Source organism: Bos indicus, chromosome 5 (assembly GCF_029378745.1).
Source record: "Bos indicus isolate NIAB-ARS_2022 breed Sahiwal x Tharparkar chromosome 5, NIAB-ARS_B.indTharparkar_mat_pri_1.0, whole genome shotgun sequence".
Lineage (NCBI taxonomy): Eukaryota > Metazoa > Chordata > Mammalia > Artiodactyla > Bovidae > Bos > Bos indicus.
In genome coordinates this window covers 43,709,313-43,723,875 of record NC_091764.1, presented here as the reverse complement: position 1 = coordinate 43,723,875, position 14,563 = coordinate 43,709,313, and the positions used below count along the sequence as shown (strand labels likewise).

The window sequence follows — 14,563 nt, the reverse complement described above, 5'->3', positions numbered from 1 at the left end:
GAAATTTAATCTGATTTAATGTGACATGGAGAGCAAAGAAAAATGCTAACCTTATTTTGGGTTCTTGATTCTAGAGTCTCATTGCCACCAACCAAGAAGAGAAAGTGCACACAGGTGCTGGAGGACTCGGGGGACTGTCACGTGTGGACCCACCACTCCAGACCCAGTGAGCCAGCCCGGGGCCCCTTGCTGCCATTAAATAAGGGATTTTTACCAGCCTTGGAGTAGCCCCAAAAATCATTTTCTCTCTCATAGAAGGGCGATGATATGCTCTGGGAGTTTATTTCTTCCATTTTCATAATTCTAGTTATTTATTTATATTTTGACTATGCTGGGTCTTTGTTGCTATGTGGGCTTTTCTCTAGCTGTGGTGAGCAGGGGCCTCCCCTGTTACAGAGCACAGGCTCCAGAGTGCTTGGGCTTCAGTAGCTGTGGCTCCTGGGCTCTAGAGCACGGGTTTAGTAGTTGTGGCACATGGGCTTAACTGCTCCACGGCATGTGGGATCTTCCTGGACCAGGGATGGAACCTGTGTCTCCCGAATTGGCAGGCGGATTCTTCAACACTGAGCCACCAGGGAAATCCTATTTTTTCCTTCTTGATGTAATGTTTCATGCAGTCTTAGGTGGGGTCATACAGGTGCTCCTGGGAGAAGATGCCACTGTCTCTCTCTGGCAGAGATGAGATGCTGGTCCTTTCAGTTCTGGGGGCAGTTGTGTCTTGGAGGACCTGGGCTCTAGGCCTGGTGAGGCTGTGCAGTGTGGCTGCACCTGCAGAGCCTGCTGGTATGCTCAGTGCTTCGTTCACTGGGATCCTTCTCAACACAGACGTGCACGCAAATAACACAGGGATCTTAGTAATATGCAGATGCTCAGGTTCAGTGCGTGTGAGATGTGGGCTGAAATTCTGCGTTCCTAACAAGCTCCTGGGCAATGCTGCTGCTGGCTCATGGAAAGGAAATTACTGGGAGAAGCAGGACTTGAGAGGATTTCTCCAGGGGAGCAAAAGGGAGAGAGTTGAGCTTCCTTAGCACTTGCTTCCAATTAGCAGATTCCCAGTAGATCTTTGACATTTTGTAAAATCCCCTGGAGAAGGGCATGGCAACCCACTCCAGTATACTTGCTTGGGAAATCCCATGGACAGAGGAGCCTGGAGGGCTACAGTCCATGGGGGTTGCAGAAGAGTAGGACATGACTGAGCGACTAAAACAACGAAAACCATTTTAGAAGTCTTTTAACCGGGTTATATGATGCCCAAGTGGTCAGCCCAACTCATTCTTTGTCTTATATATCACATGCCACATCATGTTTTGAGCTTGGGGACCTGACCAAATTGAGAACAAGCTGAAGTTTTTGAGCCTGAAGCCTTGAACTTCTGAATTTCTGGAGCAAGTGCTATGACACTTATTAGGGGAAAGGACACTATTCCATGCCAATCTTACCACCCACTGTAAATAATTAACGTAGGCAGTGTGAACAGTGCCCCCAGTTCAGGATACCAAGTCACATCTCTTTTACTCCTAATCATCAGTTTGGCCAGAAGTCCAAGATTTTCCTCTTAAGGCGCCCCTGCAGCTATTGTCTCCACACTCCAGAGGTTTTTGTTGCCCAGACAGGAGGTGCCCGTGGCCTTCTTGCCTGCTCAGGTGAGAAAACTGCTGCCTTTGCCTTTCACAGCCACATGATGAGAATTGGTCCTCTGAGTCCCATGGAGCCTTCTGGTTTGTTCAGGGACATCTGGCCTCAGCTCCATCACGGGCTGTGGGAGTCCTTCACTGAATGATGACTTCACTTGGCCAAGTCCCACACATCAGCACTCCCTGGACGTGCTGTGGTAGTACTGCCCCGGGCATCCAGCCATCATATAAAGCAAACCTCTACTGCCTTCATGTCTTTTGCATGGTCCCATCATGGCCTGCAGCTGCCTTGATTTTTCTTATTCAACCTTAGAAACACAGAACGCTAATTAAAGCCTTGTTTCTGAATAATATAGAGCTCTCCATCTATCTTCCTATGCATGGTTACTCTAATTTCTTCAAGGATCCTTGCATACTGCCTGCTGCTTATTTATGCTTCTTAAACACAAAAGCTGAGTAAATTTCTAGCCAGATGAGAGGACCATCTGTTCACTCTCCCACAGATACACCAGCTCACTGAGAGTACTTTGGGTAAGTCACCCAAGCCTTCCAAGAGCTTTGTCATAAGCTAGATTGCTACTCAAATTCTCCTGGCCATTTCAGAAGTAAGCTCCATCCTGTGATGATGGTCTGCAGCCTGTCCCTAGGGAGGGCATTGATGTGTCACTCTCTCTAGAGAATGGTCATAGAGAAGTAACTGGAATGTCCCAGCACATCAGAAATCTTGCATTCCTTATTTAAATCCTATTCAAAGGTCCCTGAAAAGCCTTCTAAAGATAATTGGCCCCAGATAGCAATTCCAGGATGAAAATGAGCAGGTTCCCAGGGGAATTAAAAAAAAAACCACTTAATTCAAATGCTATGCTTTCAGCAGAAGTTTTCCACTGGGGAACTCATATTTGTTGTTGCAGAGACCAAGAGTTTTACAAAGGTCCTGGAGAAATGGCATATGGGGAATGGAAGGAGGAGCTAGTTTTACAGGCAGGATTTTTGATGGGGAAAGATGTCCTAAATCAATCAGTAAGGTTTTTCTGGTGAATTTCTTCTCAGAAGTGCATGTTGGTCAAGGGTTCCAAGATGCCCATTTATTGGGTTCACAATGTAGAATTACTGGGTTGCTGGAGGCAGATGTAAAAACTCGCTTTGAGAGAGAATAGGTGTTGGGCAGGCTTCTGCCAGCTGGTTCCTGGCCCCACATGGTCTGGACCCCGAATATGAGAGGATTCCTGGTCCTATCTGATGAAAATTCTAAATATAAGAGAGCTCATGGCCCTATATGGCTTAAACTTCAAATGCATGAGTGTTTTTTAACCCCCAGAGTCATGGTCATCAGTCCACAGAGAAAGAATTTCCAGTGTAGAATCAGGAAAAGTACCTATCTCATGTCTCCAGGAATCATGGACTTTTCAAGCCTGACTTTCTTGATTATCACATAAGAATAATAATTTCTATTTCACCAAGAGTTAAAAAAACAAAAGTAATATAGGGACTTCCCTGGTGGCCCAGTGGTTGAGACTGCACTTCTGCTGCAGGGGGCACAGGCTTGATTGAGAAACTAAGATCCCACATGCAGCACAGCAAAAAAAAAAAAAAAGCCAAAGAAAATATTTTGAAAGACATTCAGATGCAAGCTGTGAGTTTTCTCCCAAAAGTTGAAACTTTGCTGCCTTCACACTTCTGCTTCTCTCTTCTGTTACATTTCTCAAGAGTTCCTCAGGGCAGCATGAAGAGAAATTTTGAATCCATCTGTTCCAGGTAACAGTTGTGACACTGAACGAGTGTTTCAGGTCTTTGAACCCAATTTCTACATTTGTTAAATGGGATTAAGATTCCTTACCTTGTAATCACTTTATAAATCTCTTTGGCTACATCTACTGAAACATATCCAATGGTTCAGTGATTCCCCATTCTAGGAACACACTGAAAAGAAGTATATACATATGCCCACTGACAGTCCCCACAGACATTCATACTAGCTTTAGTTATAATAATCACAAATGGAACACTATACAGCAAGAAAAACGAATGAACTACTATCATTTGCAACAATGATGAATGATCTCATAAGCACTGTTGGTTAAAAGAAGCCAATACCTAAGAGTACATATATTACATAATTTCTATAAACTTCTCTATGGCATTGGATCAGAACAGTGATTATTCTTGACCAAGAGAAAGTAGTAACCAGGAGAGAGCATGAACCTATCTTTTAGAGTGCTGAAAGTATCCTATTTCTTGATCTAGAGGTAGTTACCCAGTATAACTCATTTTATTAAAAAGTATCAAATTGGGTACTAATGATCTGTGCACTCTTTTTCACAAATATTATACTTCAATAAGGGCTTCCTGGGTGGCACTAGTAGTAAAGAACCCCCTGCCCCCTGCCCACCCTCCCTGTCAGCACCTAGAGGGGTAGAGCTGACCTTTGGCTGCTTCCCCTGTCGCCTTGCTGCCATACTTGAGTAGGGAAGGGTCTGAGTTAGGTATGCACTCAGGCCCACCACCACATGATTTCACATCAGACAGAGTTACCATGGAGGCTGAGAAAGAAGTATTTGCTAAAGCTTCTTAGATATAACTGAGTCACCCGAGAAAAACAAGTACATGTGATAATGACGGTACTGCCAGGACTAACCAAAGCCACCATTGTTTAAACTCTCTGGAGGCAGACACTGTGCTTAGCACTTACAGATATGACTCACTGAATTCCTTCAGCAGTTCTGGGAGGCAGCATATTGTTACATTTTGCAGGTGAAGCAACTGAAGCCTAGAGATGTTAGACCACTTCCTAATTGGCCAGTGAATGTAGAGTTGTGATTCAAACCCAGTTCCATATGGTTCCAAACTCCAAGCTCTTGAACTTCCTTTATCCTCTCTCCACTGCAGGAGGGAGAAAGGAAAGATGGAAGAACTAGCTTCTCCCTTTCTTTGAACTTGGTATGAACAGGAGAACCACGGAAGGTTTTTTGTTTGTTTTGAAAAGTTTAAGACAGGTAACTCTTGGAGAAGTGAGGACGTGAAGAACTTCGAGGATTGCTGACCTTATGTCTTCTTAGCTGGGAAAAAGTTTTTCAGAATTTTGAGAAAATCTTTTTCTGAAATGGTTGTATACAAAACTCAAAAAATAGATGTTCTGCTTAGGTGACATATAATAGTGATATCTCATGAAAAACACAGTTTCTGGGACATTTGGGATACAAAGCAAACTGAAGTAGCTCTGCTAGTTATTTAAGAAGTCATCAATAAAAAGTATAAAGAAAGACAGAACAGTGAGTGGGCTAAGTGCACATTGTATAGAAGGTGGTGTTATATCTTGACTTGTTGCTTATAGCCATCACCAGGTTTTATGTACACACACTATTTCCCTTTCACTCCTGGTATGAGGCATGAGTGATGGTAGGGAGCTCACAGAAAAGGGAAACAGCAAGCATCTTAATAGGATTTACATAAAATTTTTCTGTGGTTGAATCAGAAGTTGGAGGCATATTCAAATTAGACAAACAACTTGCAAGGATTATGCAAAACTAGAAGCTTACACATGCGAAATTGCTGTCATGGGACCATTTTTGATACAGAAAAGAAGCAGTTTCATATAGTTAATACTAACTTCTAACAAAGTATTCTCTGCTAATTTATCTTGGTTGTAATATTAGCTTCTAAAAGTGCTTTCACTTGTGTTATGATATTCTGCTTGTGTGTTGTTGTAAGACAGGCAGGACACCTGTTTTAATTTCTGTTTTGCAGTTGAAGGAAGTAAGACACTAAGCAAATAAATAACTTAAAAAAGCTAGACCACAGAATCTTGGTGTCACAAGGGACCTGTAACAAATTAGAATGTATTCGTTGTAAAGAGCAAAAGAAAGAAGCAAAGGACAAAACCAATTTAAAAACAAACCCTTAAACTACCTGATGCAGCAACCAAACAAAAAATCAAAATGAGGGGCTTTATTGGCTCCTGTAACGCAAGATTTAGTACTGGACGCCAGAACTCAAACTATGCCATTGGGACTGGGTGTGTTCATTCTCAACTCTACCTTCTGCTGTGCTGGTTCATTTCCAGACAGGCTTTTCTCTCTTGTCCCAAAATGGTGCCAGCAGTTTTGGGGGATGTGTCTTAGATTCATACCTCATGGAAAAGAGTTAGCATCGTTGAACCCATCTCCCCTAAAGCACAGAGACCCACGTTTCTTGGATTGAATTAGGCCATTCACTATTTGCATCGTATTTACTGATGCAAATAGTGAATGCTGTAGTTCTATTGATTAAGCCTGGGTTCCCTACCCTCTTCAGGCTGGGAATGGACTTCACCAAACTCCACCTCTTCGGGCTGGGAATGGGATTCACTAGAACCAGACAGACTGGGAATGAAGAGATGCCATATCGGAAGTAGAGTAGATAGACACTGAGGGCAATGATTCCAACAAGCGCTCACCTTGGCACCTTAGAATCACTGACCCAAACTGCTCAATTTACAGATGAGGAAAGAAACCTAGCCACATGCCCCCTGCTTCCCAACACTTGTCGTTCCCCACAGGGTCACTCTGCCTCATACATGGACTATGCATTCGCTCCATGCAGCTGTCTAAGAAAAACAGCCTCCGAGGGAAGATCTAACATACCAATTTCTTTGCAGTGACAGGTAGGAGTCACAGCATCGAAGTGCAAGACCTTGACAGTGAGAGACAGAACATGATGCTTGCGGACCAGCCCTCTCCTGCTTTGAAGTGGCAGCCATACCGGAGTGTTCCTTGGCACAGCTTATTAAACAGTCAATATGAAAAACTGTAAGTGGCCTTAGGAACCCCTATGGTTGACTGGAGAGCAAGCCAGGGCTAACTCTCAAGACTAAATCCAAGTATTTGGGCTTTGATGCTACCTCTGATCAAATGGAATGTGTCAGTGAGAAAGTGTGTCTTACTCCTTATGTTTTGCATTTTAACAATAAACAGTTGGGACATGAGTTTTGGTCTTCAAGAATCCAGATTTGTAATTCTAACTCATAATTTACCCACTAAATGATGGAGGGAGAGAGAATCTTTTTGAGATCAAATGCCCAGTTTAAACTAAAAGCTGGAAAATGGAGATTTCCCAAATCACTAATATTTAATCCTGCAGTCAATTAAAAATTTCATAGAATTATTTTGGGGGGCATATTAAATTGTTAGCTCCCCCAGCATCAATGTTGCAATTCAGTACTGTCAGTTTATTGCCAATATAGCCTGTAGTGATCATAGTTGAGGGTGGCTTTATATTAAGAGACTGAAATCAAACCATACAAAACATTCTTAAACTAGAAAATTTTCATCCTATTCTTATGACATTATAGTTTCAAGAAACAAATGTAGACTTATGCACTATTGCTCTTAAAGATCTTTTAAGCCTTCTCTTTATTCCTTAGGATATAATTTACTTACCCAGCTCTTCTAGAATTTTCACTGATTGTAAATGCCTTCTTGAAACACTAAAGTGTGTTAATGGGTAAAGAATATGATTTTCAATTAATAAATATAATATGAAATGAGAAATGCTGGGCTACAAACTTGAGGGTCTTCAAGGTATTTTTCAAACTCCAAATAACTTTTTATTTTTTATATTTTTATTGGAGTACAGTTGCTTATAGTTTCAATTGTACAGCAAAGTAAATCAGCTCTTCTTATCCATATATCCCTCTTCTTTGGGTTTCCTTCCCATTTAGGTCACCACAGGGCATTGATTGGAGTTCCCTGTGCTATGCAGAACCTTCTCATAGTTTTCTATTTTATATGTAGTGTCAGTAGTGTATATATGTTAATCCCAACAGTTTTTTAAGAGCAAAACTTATCACTTGGAATTTTATGTTGGATGAACTAGAAGGAAGAAATCTGTTCCTTAAAATCTGCGAAGTTAGACTTTGGGACTCAATGTGTTTAACAGGAGATAAGAAGAAGCAAGTTGCTAGTTGTATCACTGAAATGTCGCAACTTGTATCTTTACTGCTGTGTGCAACAGAAAAAGAAAAGAAGGATCCAAAGGTCCTGGTTTTGAGTCAGACTTCATTTAATGGTTTTGGGGGGGTTGTTCCATATAGTGTCTTACGTATGAATACCCAGGTATGAAACTGTCACACATAAGCAGAGTATTTTAATCAAAACCTGTAATGCTTCCTAGTCTGTAATGGATCTGAGTTGATCAAGTTTTCAAGGTAACTGTTATCTCTTTTCTTACTTGAGTAGTTTTTTTTAAGTTTATCTGAGCAGTCAATCTATGCTTCACTGATCTGGGGAAAAGAACAAAAAGATACATGAATAGTATCAACTCAAAGATGTAGAAGCAGATTTATTTTGAATGCTTAGGTGGGCTGCAGTCCATGGGGTCACTAAGAGTCGGACATGTGAGCAACTTCACTTTCACTTTTCACTTCTATGCATTGGAGAAGCAATGACAACCCACTCCAGTGTTCTTGCCTGGAAAATCCCAGCGACGGGGGAGCCTGGTGGGCTGCCGTCTATGGGGTCGCACAGAGTCGGACACGACTGAAGTGACTTAGCAGCAGCAGTAGCAGCCATAATTCACTTTTCTTAAGCAAAAAAGATAGGTAATATTCATCTGGATTAGAACTCAGAAGTCTTAAATTCACTACTCACATCACTAAGATGGAAAATCACTTGCCTCTGCTTTGATTAGTAGATCTAACTCGTTACAAAAGCATAATTTTTCTAAATAACCTGAAAGTTATAAAGTTAGGGGATTAAAATTTTATTACATTTTTTTGAATTATATTTACAGCTTGTGTTAAAGACCTTTAAAAAGGCCAGTTTAGTTGATTTTATAATTAACTTTTGATATCAAAAGCAGAATCGCTACTCTTAGGTAAATAGAATAATTTTTATAATTAGACATTTTTTTAAGATTCAGAATACTCTTCAACTGTATAATTTTTATGGGTTGATATAGTGTCTGCTTACAGCTGTCTTTAAATTTCAGGCTAATGCTCATATCTGAGCTGCAAATCTTTTTTCTTCAGAGTTTTTGACAGTGAAACATAGAAGATCACACACAAAAATATTTCCTTTGTTTTTTTTCCTTAATGAAAACTGTTCTTACTACCCTCTGTAGTCCAATCTATACAATTCAATCCATCTAGCCTTTTGACAAGCAAGTCAGTATAAAGTTCCAGATGTCTTAAAATACCTGCTTTTATCTCCCTCTTCATTCAGTGGATTTTCCCATTGCTGCTGGAGGGCGCTGTGACTGTGGGGCCTTTGATCAGTTCCTGCTCCTGTTCAGTCACTCAGTCCTGTCTGACTCTTCACGATGCCATGAGCCCCCCAGGCTCCTCTTTCGATGGAGTTTTCTGGGCAAGAATACTGGAGTGAGTTGCCACCTCCTCCTCCAGGGGATCTTCCCAACCCAGGGATAGAACACATGTCTCCTGCATCTCCTGCATTGGCAGGCAGATTCTTTACCACTGAGCCACCTGAGAAGACTTTGAGGGTAATCAGTGACCTAGTGACTTGATCCATTCGGTGAGGTGCTTAGCTTGCCAAGAACATGAATACTCATTTCCCAAGAGACCCATTCATATTTCTGTCACTGAAATTAGAAAAAAATTTAGAAAGTCTGTGTTGTTCATTAAATGGCAGCCATCCAAACTGAGATCCCAGGAAGCAAAGATCCACATAGTAGCAGAGAGCCAGCAAAGCAGGAAGTACTGCCATCTCTGTGTGTTGTTCTAGGAAGGAGCTCTTTTCCTGAGGAACATTTAGGAAACCTGATGCATTAAAAATTATGTTTCATATCTACAACACACAGAAAAAATTACCAAAATTTTCAACTTTTATGTTCTCTTTTCTACTTGATAATGTTGCATGTTTAATAGGTTTTATTTTTATTAATATTAAAAAGTATTTAATCAAGCATATAATACACAGGGACTTCCTAGGTAGTGCTAGTGGTAAAGAACCCACCTGCAGGACCTAAGAGATGTGGATTTAATCCCTGGGTTGGGAAGATCCCCTGGTGGAGGGCATGGCAACCCACTCCAGTATTCTTGCCTGGGGAATTCCATGGACAGAGGAGCCTGGCGAGCTACAGTCCATAGAGTTGCAGAGAGTCGGACACTACTGCAGCAAGTTAGCATTACGTATATGTAAAGTACAGCTCTTGAACATGGTTTGATAAAACAAATAACGCAAGAGTCTGATTAGCTAACCCACCGTCAACCTATTATTTTTTTTCTGCAGAAGTAAACGACATAGTAGGTATTCAGTGCTATGATCAGATCAAAAGGATAAAAAGGAAATGGCCATACTTTAGTGAAAACATGTTTTCAATCAGTAGTCTGGCTCTGGTTAATCTGGTTGAAAGCTATTCCTGGTAGTTCTGACCAGTCTGCTTTTTTTTTCATCTGACTACCAGGAAGCTGAGTAGTCATTCATCTGAGGGACTATTTGAGTGTGGTGATGCTGATGAAATGAGAGATTTTTCTTAAGAAGGAAAAAAAGGAAATATATCCCAGATATTTGATATGTCTGAGTAATATAGTAACTTCTCAACTTCTAACCAACGTCTTTCTATTGTATAGTGGAGTCAAGTTAGAAATCTAGGAAACACAAAGCGAAAAGGCAGGCTGAGGAGACAATGATTCCATTTGGCAAGAATTGTACTTCTTTCTCATGAAGGAAAAAAGCTGTTAGATAGCCAGCTGTGTTCTGAAATACCATTTTCATTTCCTTGGTGAAAATTAACAAAATTGATTAAATATAGCAAGAGGGCTTCCCTGGCTCAGTTGGTAAAGAGTCTGCCTGCAATGCAGGAGACCCGAGTTTGATCCCCTGGAGAAGGGAGTGGCGACCCACTCTAGTATTCTTCCCTGGAGAATTCCATGGACAGAAGAACCTGGCAGGCTACAGTCCATGGGATTGCAAACAGTCGGACACAACTGAGTGACTAACACTTTCACATTTTTCAGATATAGCAAAAGATACTTTCCAAAATGTATTTTCCCAAAATGTTTATATAATTAATATTGTTCATGAAAGAAAATGTGTAGAAAATATTTGTAAGACTGGTTTCTTGCTTCCACTTTTCATAGACCTGATGTAGGCTATCGAGTCGTCACAGACAAAGGATTTAATTTTTCGCCAGCAGATGAAGCTTTTGTTTGCCAAAAGAAGAACCATTTTCAGATCACCATCCATATTCAAGTTTGGGGAAGTCCAAAATTTGTCAAAACTCAAATGGGTCTAAAGCCAATAGAAATGTTTTACTTGAAACCTTTTGGGGTTAAGGTAAGTCTTTTATTTAGTTTCATCTCATTCAGTCAACATATAGTAAGCGTTCCTGTTGTCTGTTGCTATATAACCATCTATTCTGAAACTTAGCAACTGAAAATAATAACACTCATTGGTTTGGATCAAAAATCTGCCACTTGGTCAGGGCTTGGCTCTACTCAGGAGTCATTAGCTGGATCCAGTTTCCAAGATGGCTCACTTGAGTGTCTGTCAAATCTGTACTGGCCATCAGCCAGGAGCTCAAAGAGGGCTGTAGCTGGGAGGCCTTGGGCTCTCCTCCACGTAGACCTCTCTGTGGGACAGCTTGTGCTTCCTCACAGCATGGTGGATGGGGTCTAAGAATAAATATTTCAAGACATAGGAAATAGAAGCTGCCAATTCAGAATCTTGCAGAACATCACTTCAAACTACAGCTTTAATGTTTTTAGTGTCTAAATCTTGGACTTCATTTGCTGAGTGTAATTAGTTTATTCTTTTTGAGGCTGGTGTGTTCCCATATGCAGTTGGTTCATAGTTCTCACCAAATTCTCAAAGAAGTCTGTAACTTAAAAAAGCCAAGGAACCACTAATCTAGTTGATGCTCCCTCTTTCCCAGTTAGCAGAGGGGAAACTGAGGCCCAGGAGAGTCACACCATTCATCCAAAATAGTCAATAATAGAGCTGGGATTAGAATGCATGTAGGATGACTTCTGAGTGGTCAACAAGTATTTATTGCATTATTACCTCAGATCCAGCTCCTTAGGGTGAGGAATATCCATTATCTGCATATGTTTTTTTCTGATCACCAACCTGGGCTCAGGCACCAAGTCTCCCAAAGTGGCGCTTCACAGCTAACCACATCAGCTGCTCTTGCTGCAAACCAAACCAAAATAAAATAAACAGCAAGCACACAATAATAAAACATATATTTCTGATTATGGAAGTAATATGAGTCCATTGTGGACATTATGGCATATAATAGAAAAGTATGAAAGAAGAGATAAAATTCATTCATACTTGGGATCCACAATTTAATAACTTAATTTTTCCTTATTTTTTCTGTTATTAAAATTAATTTCATATAGATAATATTATGTTGTGGAAATAGCATTATATAATATCATTAAAGACTATAAAATATTATTTACAAAGATGATATGGTTTTCCATTATATCAAGATACCATATTAATTTCTGTATTATTGTAAATTTTTTGTTAATTTGTATTTACAAATTTATTGTAAATTTTTTTTGCAGTGAACATCCAGGCATATTCATTTTTGTATGAGAATAAATTCCAGAATAGGCATTGCACATTGAACATATAATCAGTATTAAAACTCTTGATGTTGGTTGCCTAATTGCTTTCTGGAAAGACAGTGACTATGCAAATACCTACAGTCATAGAGCAGATACCAGCAGACACTTGCTACTCTTCACTAATAACAAGAATATTATTGAATAACAAGAATTATTGAATAAATGTCATTTCCTATGTTTTATTCATTTTTACTGTTTATTTTTATTTCTTATTAATAAGCTCTGAAAGGGCTGAGATTTCTGTTTTGTCTTCTCACCTTTATTGCCTAATGCAATGCCTGATTCAAAGCAGGTGCTCAACAAGTATGTATGAAATGAATGAATAAAAGAATGAATGAACGAGTGAGTGCATGGATCTGTTGAGCTGCCTTGCTCATGTGTTTTGAGGACTTCCTGATAGCTCAGTGGGTAAAGAATCCACCTGCAATGCAGGAGACCCTGGTTCAATGCCTGGGTCGGGAAGATCTATAGTCCACTCTATACTCACTGTTTACCTGAAGTTCTCTCTTGTCTTGTGTTTTCTTTGTTTAGCTCTTCAGGTATTTGTTTCTCTTCTCTCCAATAGCACACTGCTTTAAGGTCAGGGTCCTTGTCTTATACATTCTTTCAGTGACTGGTGCCTCTTGCCAAGTGCTTAACATAATGCCTTGGGAAACTTTTTAAGTAATTGAAAATTATTTACTAATGAATGTTTTAATTAATAAAGAAATTAATTATGAAGTAATTACTTTTTGTTATTCTACATAGGTAGAAGCCACCAATCAAATAATTGCTATTGAACAGTCCCAAGCAGACAGAAGCAAAAAGATTTTCAATCCTATTAAGTAAGAACTTCTTCTCTGAATTCTCTTGTGAACATATTTTGGGAAGAAAATTTATTGCCAAATTTATTTTATTTTAAAAGAATTCCATGATACAAACTAAATTAGTAATAATGTGTTAGTATTATGAACACATGCTTATCAACAAAAGTAGGTACGATATATTGAAATAATTTCAAAAAAATCTATAAAAAGCCCCATCTTTTAGGTCATCATTATTTACAGAATATTTATTACTGACAACCTTGCTAACAACCTTGGTTCCCTGAGACAGATTATAATTAGATCTTTCTTTTAATTTTTCATTTAAATCAGCATGCTACTGATTGAATTGATTTTAAGGTTCTGGATCCATGCTGTGCTTATAATTCATTTATCTTGTTTCTTAAAGCACTGCTGTTAGATTGCTTAATGAGCCCTAAAATAGAAAGAATGCGGGGAACTTCCCCAGTGATCCAGTGGCTAAGACCCTGTGCTCCCAATGCAGGGGGCCTGGGTTCAATTTCTGGTCAGGAAACTAGGTCCACATGTCACTACTAAGATCCTGTGCAGCCCAAGAAATAAATGAAAATAATATTTCAAAAAAAGAAAGCCACAGGACTGGGATCATCCAAAACAATGGATGCCATATAAAATGAAAGAGACTTCCTTTTTGACTGGGTGGGGATTATTTGAGCCTGAGGGAGAAGGCAATGGCACCCCACTCCAGTACTCTTGGCTGGAAAAATCCCATGGATGGAGGAGCCTGGTGGGCTACAGTCCATGGGGTCACATAGAGTCGGACACGACTGAGTGACTTCACTTTCACTTTTCACTTTCATGCACTGGAGAAGGAAATGGCAACCCACTCCAGTACTCTGGCCTGGAAAACCCCATGCACGGAGGAGCCTGGTAGGCTGCAGTCCATGGGGTTGAACAGAGTCAGACACAACTGAAGCGACTTAGCAGCAGCAGCAGCAGCAGTCCTATTTGGGGAAGAAGATGGTGCTAGAGCCTGGAGAGACCAGGTGTGAGCTCAGCCTGCAGCTCAAGCATGTACAGACAGCTCTGAACTTGCCTGGTACCTCTGGTTTTTTCTTGCTGGGAGACTGTGTGTGGTCTACCTTAGAAGCAGGCAGCTTCCCACAGCCAGGTCAGGAGAGGGCATATACGTGAAGGAGATGCAAAGGAGTTCACCAGCAACCTAGAGGAACTGCTTCTATCGGGAGGAGAGCACTATAGCAATGGTGATGCAGGTGACGGGGCTTCTCTCCTGTTGTCGAGATCAAAGAGCCCCAGTGTAGGAGCATAAGCCCTTCGGAGTCAGGTACTCTGGACTTGAACTGCTGCTGAATGAGCATTTCTAACTTTCACTGAAATTAAAAGACACTTTCTCCTTGGAGGAAAAGCTATGACAAACCTAGACAGTGTATTAAAAAGCAGAGACATCACTTTGCTGACCAAGGTCCATGTAGTTAAAGCTATGGTTTTTCCAGTAGCTATGTCTGGATGTGAGAGCTGGACCATAAAGAAGGCTGAACACTGAGGAAATAATGCTT

General features: G+C 40.4%; 1 protein-coding gene across 1 annotated transcript in view; it reads left to right on the top strand.

Moving 5' to 3' along the window:
* Nucleotides 1–14,563, top strand: part of MYRFL (myelin regulatory factor like) — a 126,028-nt gene that overhangs the window by 49,769 nt on the left and 61,696 nt on the right. Inside the window, exons 5-8 of the mRNA XM_019960812.2 lie at nt 75–166; nt 6,268–6,418; nt 10,708–10,903; nt 12,952–13,028. Coding sequence (XP_019816371.2) covers nt 75–166; nt 6,268–6,418; nt 10,708–10,903; nt 12,952–13,028 — 516 coding nt within the window. The remainder of the gene's footprint in view (nt 1–74; nt 167–6,267; nt 6,419–10,707; nt 10,904–12,951; nt 13,029–14,563) is intronic.